This window comes from Haliotis cracherodii, unplaced genomic scaffold (assembly GCF_022045235.1).
Source record: "Haliotis cracherodii isolate W230 unplaced genomic scaffold, xgHalCrac1.p SCAF_12, whole genome shotgun sequence".
NCBI lineage: Eukaryota > Metazoa > Mollusca > Gastropoda > Lepetellida > Haliotidae > Haliotis > Haliotis cracherodii.
Window position 1 is genome coordinate 34,522,114 of NW_027266267.1, and position 18,292 is coordinate 34,540,405.

Sequence of the window (18,292 nt, forward strand, 5' to 3'; positions counted from 1 at the left end):
TATGTGTCTGTGTGGTGTGGAGTTGATGTGCGTAAGTAGTATAGGGAATAGGGTTGTCTGGACCACTGCCACCAAGACCACACTCACACTCCAATAATGCTAGTACAGTGAGTGAGTTGGGTTTAACGCCGCTTTTACCAGTATTCCAGTTATATCGCGGCGTGTTAGCTTAATGTGGGAGGAAAGCCCGAAGTGATGCAGGTCTCAGACGTTTACCACTTTGATGAAACCCACGAGCACGGGTATTGTGCTGACAAACCTAGAAACATAATCGGGGCGAACCGGGATTCGAACCCACAATCATAGGTTTCTGGCGTGCCCAAGGGACGCAACTCTGTTTGAATGTTTTACCATTGAATAATGCTGCTTTATACTGTCGGGTAGCCTGGTGGTTAAAGCGTTCGCTCGTCACGCCGAAGACCCGGGTTCGATTTCCGACATGGGTTCAATGTTTGAAGCCCATTTCTGGTGTCCCCAGCCGTGATATTGCTGGAATATTGCTAAAAGAGGCGTAAAACCATACTCATCCATCCATCCATCCATATTAGCCATCTTTCTTAAATCTGTGTCCAGCCTTATACAGTGCTCCATCCAAGGTCTTTTATCAAAACATTATTGTGAACATTAACGAAACTCACTCACTCAATTCTCTGTCAAGGTGTATTGTGAAAATGAAAGCTACTCTGATAAGCATGATTGTTAACATGAACCCTTCTCCTGTAAAGTATTAATGTGAACACGGACCATCGATCTGTAAAGTATTATTGTAAACATACATCTTTCCATGAAAATTATTATTATTATTGTGAACATGATATTTTGTTCATAACTGGCATAAAGTTAAAAGCGGCGTTAAACCCAATTCACTCACTCTAATACAAGTACATTTGAATACATTTTCTTTTAGTCTCTTATCGATCATCTGCAGTTCCCGTTTAGCTCTATTGCTGGCCAAGGTGATACAACTCTATACACCACGCTGCGTGCCGTGGAGGAGAGGAATCAGACTTCAGGGGTCCTCCACCTTCCAAGTAAGGGCGTATGTCAATATTCAGTAATTCGATGTCATCCGGTCATTCAAAGTGTGCTAAATCTGTATCAGAACGCTACACCTGAATTCCGCACACTACATTGCAATCAATGTGTTTCGTTTGCAATATTCACTGTGCATTAATCGACATATTGATGTTATGTTTAGAAAGTTCAAAGTAGAACATGTACCTGATACACAGAGAATATGTGAGACGTCGGAATCAATGAGAAGCACTAAGCGGAAAGAGTCGGTGTGTCGGAACGTCTCCATAGTTTCATGTTCACATGACGAATCATATACATATATATCATGTTACCTGTCACAACTGTGCGTCGTTCAATACGGATCTTGTATACTAAGTAGGTTGTAGTGTGCTCTTAAATGGGTAGGAGGCACGGGTGGGCCAGTCGTCTAAGGCGCCGCGATTCGCTGTGCAGAGTTGCGTCCCTTGGGCACGCAAGAAACCTATGATTGTGGGTTCGAATCCCGGTTCGCCCCAATTATGTTTCTAGGTTTGTCAGCACCATACCCGTGCTCGTGGGTTTCACCGAAGTGGTAAACGTCTGAGACCTGCATCACTTCGGGCTTTCCTCACACATTAAGCTGACACGTCGTGATATAACTGGAATACTGTTAAAAGCGGCGTTAAACCCAACTCACTCACTTAAATGGGTATCCATATTGCTCTTAGTAACACGGTATTACATCATGGTATCTGGCTGTAGACGGCTGGTGGTGCGCTGGATTTTTTTGTTCGTTTGGTGTCTTGCACAGTCAGCAATATTCCAGCTATGTCATGATGGCCTGTAGATTATCGAGTGTGGGACAGGCAAACCAGTGATTGATATCATGAGCGACATCAACTATGTCACCAAGTCTGACAACCCGACACAACTTCGTCCAGCAAAGTGATGATGGAAACCCTATCTAACCCGTCTTCCCATCAGGAGGGAAAATAAATATGTAAATGAAAACAACAAAACCCTTTCCATATTCCTAACCTCTGCTAAAAGCAGATTCGGTTTTGCTATTCCGACTGTATCATGAGCATGTGTTTGTGAAAACTATCAAATAGTAAAACTTCAATGCCAGTGTTTGTTATCCATAAATTGTGTCTACTTTGTCATCCGTCAGCTTCTAAGTAATGCCTTTCAAACAATTTCTTTGAGATATTGTAAGTGTAGGTTAAACAACGACGTTCCAATGTTCAACGCTTCATTGTCAGTTAAGCCCTGAGAATAGTTCTCACGCACACCCCGCTCTTTGACTACTCTGGTTGCGAAATGTATGTCCAGGGCATAGGGGACCAACTCGAGAACATATATCAATAACCTAAATTAGACTTGCCCACGTTTGTGGATGTATTATACGCATACATAACCAAGCTCAAGAAAAGAGTATTGTAGCAAAAAACTACCAAAACTCACATTATTAGTTGGAGAACATACGAGTTACATTGCTTCAGGCCAAGCGTCCAACTTCACTACTTTTGGCCTTTGACAAAAATTCTACGTGGATAATATTTGAAAAATAAACCAAATCTGTGTGTGGTCTGTATTTGAACTGTGTGAGTGATCTTTGTGAGATGCACGTGGATGATGTGCCCTGCAGCTGCTGCACGTGCACCAAACTCTGTCTGGACCAGTGATTGACATCATGAGCATCGATCCGTACAGTTGGGATTCGATGACATATACTGAACCAAATTAAAAACTTCACAATCCTAAAATGTTAACATTTTGACCAGTTATCATTGTGGGCCCTTATTAAACAGTAATGGCCACGTATTGTCTTCAGATAACACCCGCTTTTGTGCAGGTGAATCGATCAAAATCATGTGCACAGCACTATAGTGACAAAGGTGTTTTTTCACGTAGAACTGGTCACGTGGCTATAATACCGTACGTGTTTTCATACTTGTTAGCAGTCATTAACAAAAAAAGAAAAACACAAGAAAACAAAAGTCTTTACGGCCATTTGTCATGCCACGCCTTTCAACTGTGCAACTTGAACGTGCCATCGGCATTTTGCAGACGGAAACGTCCGTAGCTGAAGTCGCAAGGACGATGGGTTGTAGTCGACGGACTGTTTATGATTTACAGACGCGTCTACAGCAAACGAGTACCACCGCTGATCGCCCTCGGCCAGGTCGACCACGTGTGACGTCACATGCAGAGGATCGTCAGATTGTCTGACGTCACCTCCGTAACCGATTTTTGACGGCTGCATCAACCAGAAATGAACTGTTTAGGGGTAGACTGAGTGCGCAAACTGTTCGAAACCGTTACTCGTTAATCCGTTAATCGTTAATCCGACACAATCACGTGCAACCAACGATGTCGGATTAACGAGACTTGACTGTATAGAGAGGTTATCGCGCAATATTGTTTGACGGATAAACGAAAGTACACACCCATTTTTGTTGGTGGCGAATGAAACAAAAAATGGTTATTCGATGGTGATGTAATTGATACAGGTATCACAGTTCTGTTGTGTTGTGGACCGGCGATTGTTTTCAGCCTAGTAACGTTTTGATAACTTTTGTAATTTTTTGTTCAAATTCAATTGTGAAGTGTATTCTTTCTTTTACCCGGCAGTATATATTTGCTGAAAAATCCCTACAGTGCATCTTAAAATATTTCAATGCCCAATGAAGGGTGCATTGATCGCCTTCCGTCTATTATCAAATCTCAATGAAAGAATGTAAATTTTCAGTTCGATACTGGAATAATGAATAAATCAAAGCAATCGATTTTTGACATTTTTTTAGTAAAGGACAAACACCTACGCGACATAAAAAGGGCGTTTTCAGGTTACTGCCGTCTCCGTGCCTCAGACCAATGAACATGTCATCATTAGTGACCCAATAATTGAAGCATATTTACCATGTTGGGTGTGGGAAATATTTTAATATATTAATACTTTTTTATCCATTGTGGCTCTTGGTTCTTGCCGGTAGAATCCATACCCGAAACATGTTTCTGATGCCATGCTCGTCAACAGTGTTATATTCGTATGACTGCCACGGCCTTAAACATTAGATCTCTTCATACACTCAGGCCCATGGGCGACAAAGTGTAAAATATTGAGTTTTTGAACAATTGTTTTCATTTTTTCTTCCTTGGTATGTTCCCATGAAAACAGCATGTTTAATTTTGTAAATACCTTTGACAGAGACTGGGCAAAGACCGTAGAGTTTCTGGACTATTGGGACGTGTTACTGTATATAGAGCCGTCAAGGGAGTAGTCAATGTAATTCACATTCACACCATAATCAAGTGTATTGAGTTTTAACCCTCTTAAACATTTAAAAAACAACATAAGTCCAAGAAGGCTTGAGAAACATGCACGTGGTTCTCTGCACAGCGCACTGGACACAAATAGGGTGAAGTTAAGCAACGTCGGTCGCGGAGAGTCCTTGGATGGGTGACCCACACTGCAGCACATATGGTGTCTCCTTGGCCCCTCCTTGGTGCCCGGTAGGATGAAATGGCAATGTGGTTGTTAACCCTCTAACAGGCTGCTTGGATTGTATAATCCACAGGGAGCTGGGAATGATAGTTCTGTGCACACTGATCCGGGTTAATAGATGCCTAAGCGCTGAGAGCATTTCTCAGAACATAAGTGGAATATTATTATTGTTAATATTATGTTTGGTACGTGACAGTTTCTGACCAGGTTTGAAGGTCCATTGTGCTTCTCTGCTTGTTTGTTTTAGTCAGCACTATCCCAGAGACACTGATACGCATTTCTATATGTAGCTTAGATAATCTTATAATTACGCTCCCAACCCGAATATTGCACGGTGACCATGTATTTCCCCCGTGCACGTGGGTAAAGGGCAATATTTCATTTCGGCACTTCAGTCAAACGTCGTTAAATCGCTGTGGGACATTCGTTTTGTTGATTTTCATTATCCACAGTAACACATAAGCTCTATGCTTTTGCTTTAATCCGATATTTGTGATCAGCTTGTGAATGAGTCGTCTACAACGCGATGAACGCCCGAGGGCTACTGGCATGCTTCAAACTGGTACAGCGAGAGGTAGCCGATATGTTCATTATGTCTGTGATTTGTAGAGTGCAGACTTTGAAACATGTTTCTGTAGACACAAAGTGTTATTGATCGGCCTCGCACAGGGTCCCATATAGCTAGGTCAACAACACAGGTGCATGGTCGATTTATAAAAACGGGCTTATGAAATCGAGCCCAAGCAATAAATCAAATCGCTGTTGACTTGGGGCAGCTAACAGCTTAAGTTATTGACCAAACGATCCGAAATCGTCTGCGTGCAACTAAACGGCATGCTCGGTGACCACGAGTTACCTTAAACACTTCTTGGGGACTGGCGCCGCGATTCGCTGTGCAGAGTTGCGTCCCCTTGGGCACATCAGAAACCTATGATTGTGGGTTCGAATCCCGGTTCGCCCCGATTATGTTTCTAGGTTTGTCAGTACCATACCCGTGCTCCTGGGTTTCACCGAAGTGTTACACGTCTTAGACCTGCATCGCTCTGGGCTTTCCTCCCACATTGGCGCGGGACCACTGTGACCATAAACACCACCGCATATTGTCCATGTAAGGGTCACTGAACAGTCCTACTAAGACAATGTACTTGCGCCAATAGACCCGTGAAGATCCTCGGTAGAACAGGTCTTCATGCTTGGCGTAAAAGGCGACTTTCCTTGTCGTAAAAGGCGACTAACGGGATCATGTGCTCAGGCTCGCTGACTTGGTTGATGCATATCATCGATCCCAATGGCGTGGATCGATGCTCATGATATTAATCACTGGATTGTCTAGTCCAGGCTCGATTATTTACAGACCGCCGTCAAAAAATCTGGAATATTCCTGAGTGCGGCGTAAAACAACATATCAAACCAACTTGCGCCAATAGTTTTGTTTTTTTTGACATTTTTTATTCCTTTCGAAGAGTTGTACATCAGGTTCAGAGGTTACACAGTAGGTTTAGTCAATTGTAGTGACAATACGTTACATAGATGTACATTTCTTGTGATATAAATATAGCATGCATAATTGAAACACACCCACGCACACGCACACGCGCACACACACACACACACACACACACACACACACACACACACACACATGATATGCCTCAAGAAGAGCGTGAAAAGTTGTATCGATAGTCAGATATAACTAAAACAATTATGGTAGTATTGCTATTTGAGGCATAGCTGATCTATAGCCTTATTGTACAAGGCATGATTATTATATTAATTTGTGTAGGATTTTTCCCCATTTTCGTTCAAATTGTAATAGACCATTGTTTTTGGTGGCAATGAATTTTTCAATCATCGCTGCTGTTTGGCTGCTTGGATTAGTCCGGACTGATGCCGATTTATAGTGCTAGCACACTGAGATACCATGCCGCAGTTTAAGATGAATACCCCACTCAGACACAGTATACTGACTCCGAGCCGACCAGTCCTTGTTTTAGCCCCTTAATGCCGAGCGCCAGACAGGGTAACAACAAGTACCATATTTTAACCATTAGTACCATTATTTTCTTTTGGTATGACGCGGCTGGGGATCTAACCCCGGACCTTCCGCTCTCCGATCGGACACTCTACCATTAGACCACGGAGGCGGTCCCTGACTCCTGAGAGTTTCTAGAGCTTAGGACCTGTTTCACGCTGAAGATTAGGTAGCACATGTTCTGTCTCCTTAAGCAAATAAGTATGTTCAAAATGTGCGCCTGTTCACCTAACAGTGAATGGGTACCCAGCAGGATAGGATGGGTATCTAACTGTTGACCTTCTGGCACCTCACAGGCCGCTTGAGTATTCCCAAGGGAGCAGAGAAAGAAAATCAAATATATACTGACCTGGGTAATGAAGGTGTTTGCGCTTTGAGCATGCGTCAACGGATGGCTTATAGCGCATTACAATTATTCAGGAATGTTTTAATATGTATCGTGGGGGATCGCATGGTCTAACTAAACATCCAGACAACTATTGGTATAGTCGTCGTGTATAGAATAAGTAGATAAAATGATCATCTCTCCCAGATGAGGATGACACGAGCTCCACATTAATACAACTTTACGCTGTGGATTGCACAGCAGGAGAGATGATGTTTCGGAAAAAAAGATTTCCTCTTAAAAGTTATCTATACTTCTGACTGGCAGTCTGTTGTCAATCTCACTAAAATCAGATCTTAGTTCCAAAGATCTGAAGACATACCATTACAGGTCACGTCAGGCAGACCTTTCGGTAACCCTGACCGACCAATGGAATGACGGACAAGTATGCGACATCAGCCAATCAGAAGGCAGCTTTCTCGTGCTTTACGGCACTTATTTCAAATTGGCGAAAACGCTTCGAAACATTTTTTTACAAATTCTCGCTTTATAATTTGAAACCTGAACAAAATAACATTCTGGAATGGCTAATAGATGGTCTAGATTGTATGGATTCAGTCGTTAAACCCGTAACTATCGTTCGGAATACACTGTGTTAAAGTTTTCGATGCTGCATGATTAGAAATCACATTTCGACTGTCACTTTCATGATCTGGTAAGCGACGCTCTGATTGGTCGGATGAAAGGTCGTTCTGACGTGACCCCTAATGGATGTCCTCAGATCTTTGTTTAGCGGTAGCGAGAACAAAGATCTGGTTTTAATGAGATTGATTGTAACTCAATATGCATGCATTCTTTCTACATCACATTCCACAAAATTAAAAACAACATAACACTTTAGTCATCATGGGCATGTGTTTACGAATAATTGTAAAATAGTCATGATACCACACTAGATGTGAGGGGAAAGGTGTGCAATGGAAAACAGTCCACTTCTGGATTTATATTCTGCCCCCAAAATAATTTGTATCGTTTAATATAAAGGTTATGATCGGAAGGCAGAGGAAATATCAGCTTTGAAAAAGGACTGCCAGAGATTGAACGGTTGGGGAACCGGAACGCCAAACACACCCGAAACATTGCAAGCGGGTCATGGAATTATATATTTTAAAATATTTGTATTATCTTTGCAAAGTCAAGTGTCATGGAGCGTTACATTATGTTACCTGTAACAATGTTCCAGTAAACCTACTAGGAGAAAAATAAGAAACAGATAAACATAGATAAATATTCGAATAGGTTTCTTAGCAGTATAAAGTCAACAGCTCAGTGATTCCTATTCATGAACAAACAGTTACTCGTCTCTTTTCTAACTAAAAGTGTGATTTGGGAGTTTTTCGTCATATAACTTTTTCCGGAGTTCTGTTTGTTCATAATAAATCCATCAACATCAGCAAGTGATATTTACGTTAATCACAAACGTGCACGAGTTGGTCCTCGTTGTTCCAACACAACGACTCATTCCACTTGATGTGTCTCACTGATCCGTAGGTCTCACATAATTCTTTGTGCATCAGGGTCATATCCCACAGTGAACTTAACACAAACAAGGATAAATGTATCGATTAATGTATAGCGTATGCTGTAATAGAAACATATTGAATACGGATATGCGGGCTATACACACTTTGAATGACCCGATGACAACTCGATATATATAGGTCTTGAATTACGAAATATTACCATTATCCCATGTAAGGAATGTGGAGAACTGATTCCCGCCCAGGATGGTGTATAGAGTTGTGTTATCGTTGTCAGTAATAGTGCCTATCGGGAACTTAGGCAATCAATAATATACTTCAAGAACATGTATTTTAATGTACTTGTACTGGAAAAGTCAGGTTTAATAACATATTATAACGCCCAATAACGAGTTAAATAAATTAGTAATTACTTGTTCACAATAAAGCTTTATAATGAAACATTCTTGTTGACAATAATGCTTTACAGAGAAGCGTTCATGTTCAAAATAATGCTAACAGCCAAGAATTCATGTTCACAATCATAATTTTACAAGGTAAAATGTGTACACAAAACATATTGTACCGTGAAACGTTCGTTACTTAAAAATGAGTGAGTATGGTTTTACGCCGGTTTTGAGCACTATTCCAGCAATGTCATGGCGGGTGACACCATAAATGGGCTTCACACATTGTACCCATGTCGGGAATCGAACCCGGGTCTTCGGCGTGACGAGCGAAGGCTTTAACCACGAGGCTACCCGACCGCCTCTATTTCCTAGTGAATGGTATATGTTCACAACAATACTTTACAGAGAAATGTTCATGTTAACAATAATGCTTTATAAAGAAACGTCAATTTTCACAAAAAATGCTTATAAACAAAAAAAATCATATTCTCAATCATAATTTGCATGGCAAAATGTATGTTTACAATAATACATACAGATGGTCCGTGTTCACATTAATACTTTACACGAGAAGGGTTCATGTTCACAATCATGCTTCTCAGAGAAATTTTCATTTTCACAATACACCTTGACAGAGAATTGAGTGAATGAGTTAGTGAGTTTGGTTTAACGCCGCTGTTAACACTATTCCAGTTATATCACGGCGTGTCAGCTTAATGTTGGAGGAAAGCCCGAAGTGATGCAGATGTCAGATGTTTACCATTTCGGTGAAAGACACGAGCACGGGTATGGTGCTGACAAACCTAGAAACATAATCGGGGCGAACCGGGATTTTAACCCATAATCATAGGTTTCTGGCGTGCCCAAGGGACGCAACTCTGCACAGCAAATCTCGGGGTCACCCGTGTCCCCCATCAACCTGAGTCCCTCATATGAGCCGGAAGACCGAAGGCCGAAGCACTGATATGGGGTCGATGGTTGATTGGGGTATGATATGAAAATTGCCCCATGTAAACCTCTTTATCCTATACCATAACATCAAATTGTAAAATGTATCAATTTGTTTGGAAAACATTGTCAAGTAAACCTTGACGAGCAGACGAGGCACTAAGGGACGTAACTCCAATTTCATGCCACCCGGTCTGATATCGCCCATTGAACATCCATTGAGAAACCATTTCTGCAATGCAGGAGGTTTAAACCGTTATTTATTAAACACCTTGTGATATGACCGTCTCTGTGTTGGTGTTATCGCAAATGCTAAATGCATCATATCATTGATAGGTACATGTATATGCTGATATTTTTTATCTTTCGTATCATTCATTAAGTACAAACAATATATTTAATTAATGACCACGTTGACTCTTGAGATATTCCCCCAATTGATATGTTTTTTTCCGTGAGTTGCAAATGTAAACATAATATCTGATTATTTCCACGAACTGATCAGTTGTCCGAGAGTTTTTTTATATATTGCAAAATGCTTCCATCTGTAGATGTGGCAGCGTTCCCTTGTGACATATCAAAGTAACTATACTATGACGTCATGTGCATATTTTGAACAGTTTTAGATCTGAACATTCAAAAGTCAAGAAAATACATATGTGAAATCATTAAGTGATCTGCTCCGAGATATCGTGTGATCTCACACTATTAGTATATCCTAGAAAACGTGTGGTTTCAACGAGTTGTATGTGCGTGAACAATTGTAACATTCAGAGCGTACAGTTAAAGTATCGTTTCAAAATAACTGCATTGTTTTAAAACATTTTTTCTTGGATATATTTATGCAAGTCTTCATGCCAACACATTGCAGTAACAACTGCCGATCATTAATTGATCATTCTTCAGAAACAAGGAAACAATATGTTCTGTTCCTGAAGATGATTTATTGATTTGTTTGAGGTTCCTATTTGTTCTGAAAGATTCCACACATGTGTACCCTCGATTGAACAGTGACACTTGGATTAATTTCCGAACTCATTAGGAACAGTTGATTTTTAAACACTGGATGGTTTAGTCAGCCCTCTTCTTCTAGACTTAAACTCTGGAGAGCTCATCAGCAATTAACGTCAACTGCGCAAGGACACTCATCTTATGTGGAAGAATAACCGCTACACAATTATTTGAAATGATTTTCAAATGGTGTGCGTTTCTGTTCTATTTCGTGTTCATTTCGAAAGGCGATTTGTCATATATTTTCATGAACGAAAGTTGTGGAGTGGATCAGTTTGAAAGGATTCTATCATTGGACGGATTTATCTTTGACACCTATACGTTAGGAAGTCATAAAGAGATAAATTACTTGGCATGCGCTGTGGATTGCTTCTACAATGTAAATTGTCTGTCGGTTGTGTTTGATGAACAAACGTCTTCGTGTTCTAAATACTTCACTCACATGAAGGACTCCTACACCAGAAGACCCAGCAGCACAGCATCGTACCTGCAACTGAAGGGTAGGTCACAGCTGCACACTGGTAGGGGGGCTTTCCGGGGATGATCGTTATTTCAGTATTCTGGTAATGGTCTGGGGATGATGTTTTCACTTTTGTAGCATTAAGGGTGATTGTCTCAGGGCGATCTTGTTTGTCGTATTAGGAGCTAGCGTTTGAGGATAATTAATAGAAGTTTGTGTTACTGAGTGAGAATTTCTCAGGTTGATTTGTTCACGTTTCTAGAATTAGGAGATTTTTTTTCTAGTTCGTCTTAACGACAGAGAGCGTAGTATTGAGGCTATAGTATTGAGAGAGAGAGAGAGAGAGAGAGAGAGAGAGAGAGAGAGAGAGAGAGAGAGAGAGAGAGAGAGAGCATATTACAAGTTTCAAGATACGGAGACAGTGAAAGAGGATCGTCTCTTTTTGTGATATTAAGGGAGAGCGTCTGAGGATAATTAATTCACGCTTGTATTATTGAGAGAAAGTTTGTGGGAAAGGTTCCTGTTCCTGTTTCTAGAATAAGAAAATTATTATTTCAAATCTGTAGCATTGAGAGAGAGAGAGAGAGAGAGAGAGAGAGAGAGAGAGAGAGAGAGAGAGAGAGAGAGAGAGAGAGAGAGAGAGAGAGGAGAGAGAGCATATTACAAGTTTCAAGATACGGAGACAGTGAAAGAGGATCGTCTCTTTTTGTGATATTAAGGGAGAGCGTCTGAGGATAATTAATACACGCTTGTATTATTGAGAGAAAGTTTGTGGGAAAGGTTCCTGTTCCTGTTTCTAGAATAAGAAAATTATTATTTCAAATCTGTAGCATTGAGAGAGAGAGAGAGAGAGAGAGAGAGAGAGAGAGAGAGAGAGAGAGAGAGAGAGCGTCCGAGAAAGATTTTTTGCAAGGTTTTAGTGTTTCGTTGAGAACGTCTGGTGTGATTAATTTAAGTTTGTAGTAATGAGAGATTCTGGGGATGATTATTTCAAATTGGTAGTGTTGGTTGGAACCTTCTTCCATCCGAATGACCGATCGGTTGTCCACCCGTCTTGCAGTTTCGACATCTTTGAAACTACAAGGGCTGTGAAGCTAAAACATTCCTTGAAAGTTCCCTTAGATCCTGTCTGTGCTGAATTCAGTCAGATTTTAAACAGGGGCGCCATGCTTTCAGCATGTAATGCTTTAATCTGTCTGGGGTTACTGTATGGTTGATATCTCAGGGTTACACTTAGGCTTATGTATCAGGGTTACACAAATGCCGGTATCCCAGGGTTACAGAGGCTGGTATCTCAGGGTTACACAAATGCCGGTATCCCAGGATTACAGTGGCTGGTATCTCAGGGTTACACTATGGCTGGTATCCCAGGGTTACAGAGGCTGGTATCTCAGGGCTACACTATGACCGGTATCCCAGGGTTACAGTGGCTGGTATCTCAGGGTTACACTATGGCCGGTATCCCAGGGTTACAGTGGCTGGTATCTCAGGGTTACACTATGGCCGGTATCCCAGGGTTACAGTGGCTGGTATCTCAGGGTTACACTATGGCCGGTATCCCAGGGTAAAAGTGGCTGGTATCTCAGGGTTACACTATGGCCTGTGCCCAAGGGTTACAGTGGCTGGTATCTCAGGGTTACACTATGGTTTTTACCCTAGGGTTACGTTTACACTACGGCTGGTATCCCAGGGTTACACTGGCTGGTATCCCAGGGTTACACTGGCTGGTATCCCAGGGTTACACTGGCTGGTATCCCAGGGTTACACTGGCTGGTATCTCAGGGTTACACTACGGCAGGTATCTCAGGGTTACACTAAGCCTGGTCTGAAAGGGTTACACTATGGCTGGTATGCTAGGATAACACTGTGTCTCGTACCCCAGGTTTACTGCATCCCCTGTGGAACCAGGGTGGGATACATTGTGCAAACGATAGACGAGACTTTGACGTTGTTAATTTCGCTGAATGCAGCGTTGCACACAAGCCAACAAAAGACAAGACTCTTTTTATTTTTTTATGTTTCAGATCCAGACAATTGTGCAGACATTGTCGTTCCATGCCATACCAATGCTGTTTGTCTGAACAAACGTCAAAACGACGCGTGCGTATGCAAACCGGGTTTCACAGGTGATGGCCAAACGTGCTCAGGTGAGTTAGGGATGACATTGACTGTGTACCAAACCATGAGAGCTGTGAGGGGTGGGGGCACAGGTGGCCAAGTGACGATGTGTTTAAGTGTATTGCATTTACACGACGTGCATGCACGTGTGTGTGTGTGTGTGTGTGTGGCTGTGTGTGGCTGTGTGTGACTGTGACTGGTACTTGTGCTTTTCTTTAAGAGTGCTCACCAGCTTAGATACCATTCGGCAGCTTACCATAAACACCACACAGAATATTGATTCCGAGCGGACCAGTCCTTGTTTTATCCCATTAATGCCAAGCGCCAGACAGGGTAACAACAAGTACCATCTTTTAACGCCTTTTGTTATGACGCCTTCAGGGCATGGGACCACCAACCTTCCGTTATCCGAGATTATGCCCTACCCACAACGCCGCCCGGTCGGCTGTCAGGGCTTGACCGATCAGTGTGCTTGTTCAATTCAGACTCAATTATTTACATATTTATCGTCATATGGTGGGGATCCGCTCAGAGCAGCGTTAAACTGTAAAGAAACATATAATGCAAAAGGAAAAATACTCTTGAAAAATGGATTTGATACAAAAAAGTCATCAAGACGTTACTAGGCTGAAAATGCCGAGACACATTGCAAACTAAAGGTCTAGAGCTCCTGTGTCAAATACATCAACATCGGAAATACATTTCTTGTTTGTTTAATTTTTAGACACCATGAAACACGGGTGTATACATTTTTTACCACAGTATAGCTACAGACACCAGTCATGATTAAATTTCAATTGGTCAAATGACTGACATGTGAGCGCTCAAAGGGGAACAATAAATATTTTAAGAAATAGTAAATAATTATACGTTTTATTCAATAAGACGTGAGACATCCCCTCCGACCTGTGAAGATCCGGGGTAGAATAGGTCTTCAGAAACCCATACTTGCCACATAAGGCGACTATGCTTGTCGTAAGAGACGACTAACGGGATCGGGTGGTCAGGCTCGCTGACTTGGTTGATGCCTGTCATCGTATTCCAATTGCGCGGATCGATGTTCATGATGACAATCACTGGATTGTCTCGTCCAAACTCGATTATTTCCAGACCGCCGTCATATAGCTCCAATATTGCTGAGTGCGGCGTTAAACAATATACAAAGAAACAAACAAACAAACAAAAAGAATTTCTTGATTTGGGCATTAAGTATCCCAAATGACATTAAGTATCAGTTCTTCATACTTGCCGTTAGTGTTGAATAATATGGCTCAGTGACCACTCATATAAATCCTGGTCTGGTCCAGACTCAATTATTTACAGGTCGCCGTGAGACGGCTAACTGTGACGTAAAACAATATTCATTCGTTGCTTTTTTTCAGACGTAAACGAGTGTATCACGGGATCCCACGACTGTGACGTAAATGCAGATTGCACCAACATTGTCGCGTCCTACTCGTGTGCGTGTAAACCAGGTTTCAATGGCGACGGAAAGACATGTACAGGTACTGTGTTGTACTGTTCTAAATAGACTCCATAACGCTGGTATTATATGGGCAACGCTATTTTCAGGGCATTATCATTTGCAGAAGCCCGAGGTCTTCCATTACTGCCCGACAAAGGAGCGCAGTTGAAAAGAGCGAGGGCTTCTGCAAATGATAATGCCCTGAAAAGTAGCGTTACCGTTATTATAGCTAAAATTGGTACAATTTGTTTTGAAATAAAAATAAACAATAATATCGGTTTTGAAATATTTACTGCATCAACACACACAAAATATCACTAACCCACTTTTACAAATATGGAAACGTCATAGAACAAACCAGATGACGTCACTATTGAACATCAATATGACGTCACCTACCAATGGGCGTGATAATGGCCCGTCGTCAAGCAATATGAGGGCATTATCAAGTTACAGTGGCCCGCTTATTTCTGATAGCATGTGGGCGGTTTAATGACAGTTCTACCATTGCGTTGATGAATGCGTGATTCTGATTGGTTAAAGGAGGTTTCCTTTTTGCTACGGAAACCCCTTTCAAATATATGAAGCCTTTTCACAAAAAACGAGTGTATGGATACATAGATAGCCTACATAATAAAAAATGGCTGCTGATCGATCACCCCCATATAAACTGTAAAACGTATCTATATGTTTTCTATAGTAGTCGTGGCGGTCGGGTAGCCTCGTGGTTAAAGCATTCGCTCGTCACGCCGAAGACCCGGGTTCGATTCCCGACATGGGTACAATGTGTAAAGCCCATTTCTGGTGTCCCCCGCCGTGATATTGCTGGAATATTTCTAAAAGCGGAGTAGAACCATACTCACTCACTCACTCACTCACTCTATATTACACGTTTGGTCTCTAAAACACGCCGAGTCAAGGGCTCTCGCGAAATTAATCGACGGCATAGCGTCAAATTGAGGAAATACGGTAGTTTGATATCGGATGTTTTGGGCGTTCTAAACCGCAACCCTGACTGCTTCGATGATAACATTAAAAGATTGAACGAAGGCATTTCTTTTGCATACGAATGAAATGTTTATGAAACTGTTAGGTACATGTTCTATGGTGACCAGAATTGTGAACAATTTAAGCTATTTCCTCATTGAAACAACCGACAATGAAAGTTTAATATAACATTATAAAAATTGTTTGAAAAATCTTTTGTTGGACAACATATTGTTCACAAAGCTTTTTGTGATCGATATTCGTTGCCATCTCCGTCAACCAAATTACGTGGGACTACATCAAATTTCAAAACACAGTAGGTCCTAATTCTATCCATTTTAGCTATAAGATATCATAATGTTATCATCGGAATGTCATTGATGTTTATCACTTCAGATTCGATACTCACCAAAAGGGGTATTATCGTGAGGAATATTTGATTTCAGTGTCAACTGAGTTTATTTCCTTGAAGATCACAACTTCCCATAGTGCAATCTGTTCACATTAAACGTCCCTTGAAAGTGAGTGAGTGAGTCGGTTTAACACTGCTTTTAACAGTATTTTAGTACATAACGGCGTGTCAGCTTGATGAAGAATGGACGTTATGCAAGTCTTAGACGTTCAGCAGGACAGCTGTGAGTATGGGTGAGTTGCTGGCAAACCGGGCTTGGAACCCACAATCATATTTATTAGACACATTCTTCACCAACTCGTGTTATTCCGGGACAAGCCATATAGCCTATCCCGTGGTCGATTTTGCGACTGTGTTCCGCCTAAGAGCAAACGAGCGTAGTTGAAAGAACTATCAAATCATTACGTTATGAATCACGTATATTTCCGCCATGTCATATATATTCCAAATGCTATTTAAACATATCGGGACTTACGGTATTTATACAGTATGATCGAACACATTTAACTGTATATTGGGTATATTGTCAGATGCAAGACATGTGTGAAATCATACGCGCATTCTGATTGGTTATATCATAGTTGTTGACAACGTAGTCGTTTTCATACCAGAGTTGATAGCATATCGTAGTTGTTGACATACCGTAGTTGTTGACATATCAGTTGTTGACATATGGTAGTTGTTGACATATGGTAGTTGTTGACATATCAGTTGTTGACATATTGTAGTTGTTGACATATCAGTTGTTGACATATCGTAGTTGTTGACATATCATAGTTGTTGATATATCATAGTTGTTGACATACCGTAGTTGTTGACATATGGTAGTTGTTGACATACCGTAGTTGTTGACATATCAGTTGTTGACATATGGTAGTTGTTGACATATTAGTTGTTGACATATCGTAGTTGTTGACATATCAGTTGTTGACATATCGTAGTTGTTGACATATCGTAGTTGTTGACATACCGTAGTTGTTGACATATCAGTTGTTGACATATGGTAGTTGTTGACATATTAGTTGTTGACATATCGTAGTTGTTGACATATTAGTTGTTGACATATCGTAGTTGTTGACATATCATAGTTGTTGACATATCATAGTTGTTGACATACCGTAGTTGTTGACATATGGTAGTTGTTGACATATCAGTTGTTGACATACCGTAGTTGTTGACATATGGTAGTTGTTGACATATCAGTTGTTGACATATCGTAGTTGTTGACATATCGTAGTTGTTGACATATCGTAGTTGTTGACATATCATAATTGTTGGCATAAGTAGGTGTAAAAGTGCAGTCATCACTCCATCTGCGGAAGGAGCCCTATGAAAATGTATAGGCCTAGTGTTATGTTATTGGACACTGCCATGCGTGACGCCCTAAAGAGATCGGAGACATTATGAATTGGCTTGATGGTAGCGTTAAGCAATCGACCTGCAGTAGGAAATATATTTTGGGGGTAAATGAAAGGGGTTCTTGCTATTATGTTTTGCGTAAAACAAAATCATTAACACATTATAGGAATGAAAGCAATAAGCAAACACAAAGAGCACTTATCCAGAACTTTGAAACATCCATGCGCTACCTGGCTTCTTTTCATGAACAATGGCCCTTTTTAAATCGACATGGTGCGTGACCCGAGAAGACCTACTGGTGATTACATCTTGCACTGGCTGCACAAAGTATAACCTGGCAGACTTCAGTTGGGGCTAGCCGAGCGAACAGTTTTGATCTGTCGGGACAATGGGCAAATCACGAAATGGAAGTTGTTTCAAGCCATCGATTTGGTTTAATATTTTACACGGTAACATTTGTGTTTATCCAATACCGAAAACAGTTTGAACGTTGTTGGTAGCAGTTGACGATTCTCGTCAGTATTAGTTTCATTGATACTATAACAGTGAGAATACACAATGCCTTTTAGAAAGTGGTCAAATGTAACAAATGTTATATCTGTGATAACACTTTCTGAGTAATTATAAAGTACAGGTTCTCGTACTTTTTTGGGGTTCGAACCCACACTGCCAGAGTGAGGCACCTAATCGCCAGCACACAAAGTCAGCGATCTAACCCGCTCAGCCACCGAGGCTTCCAAA

General features: G+C 41.2%; 1 protein-coding gene across 1 annotated transcript in view; it reads left to right on the plus strand.

Annotated features, from left to right (window-relative positions):
- The first annotated feature begins 10,925 nt into the window (after positions 1-10,925).
- Positions 10,926-18,292, plus strand: part of LOC139458376 (protein kinase C-binding protein NELL2a-like) — a 30,616-nt gene continuing 23,249 nt past the window's right edge. Inside the window, exons 1-3 of the mRNA XM_071239783.1 lie at positions 10,926-11,250; positions 13,235-13,357; positions 14,711-14,833. Coding sequence (XP_071095884.1) covers positions 10,926-11,250; positions 13,235-13,357; positions 14,711-14,833 — 571 coding nt within the window. The remainder of the gene's footprint in view (positions 11,251-13,234; positions 13,358-14,710; positions 14,834-18,292) is intronic.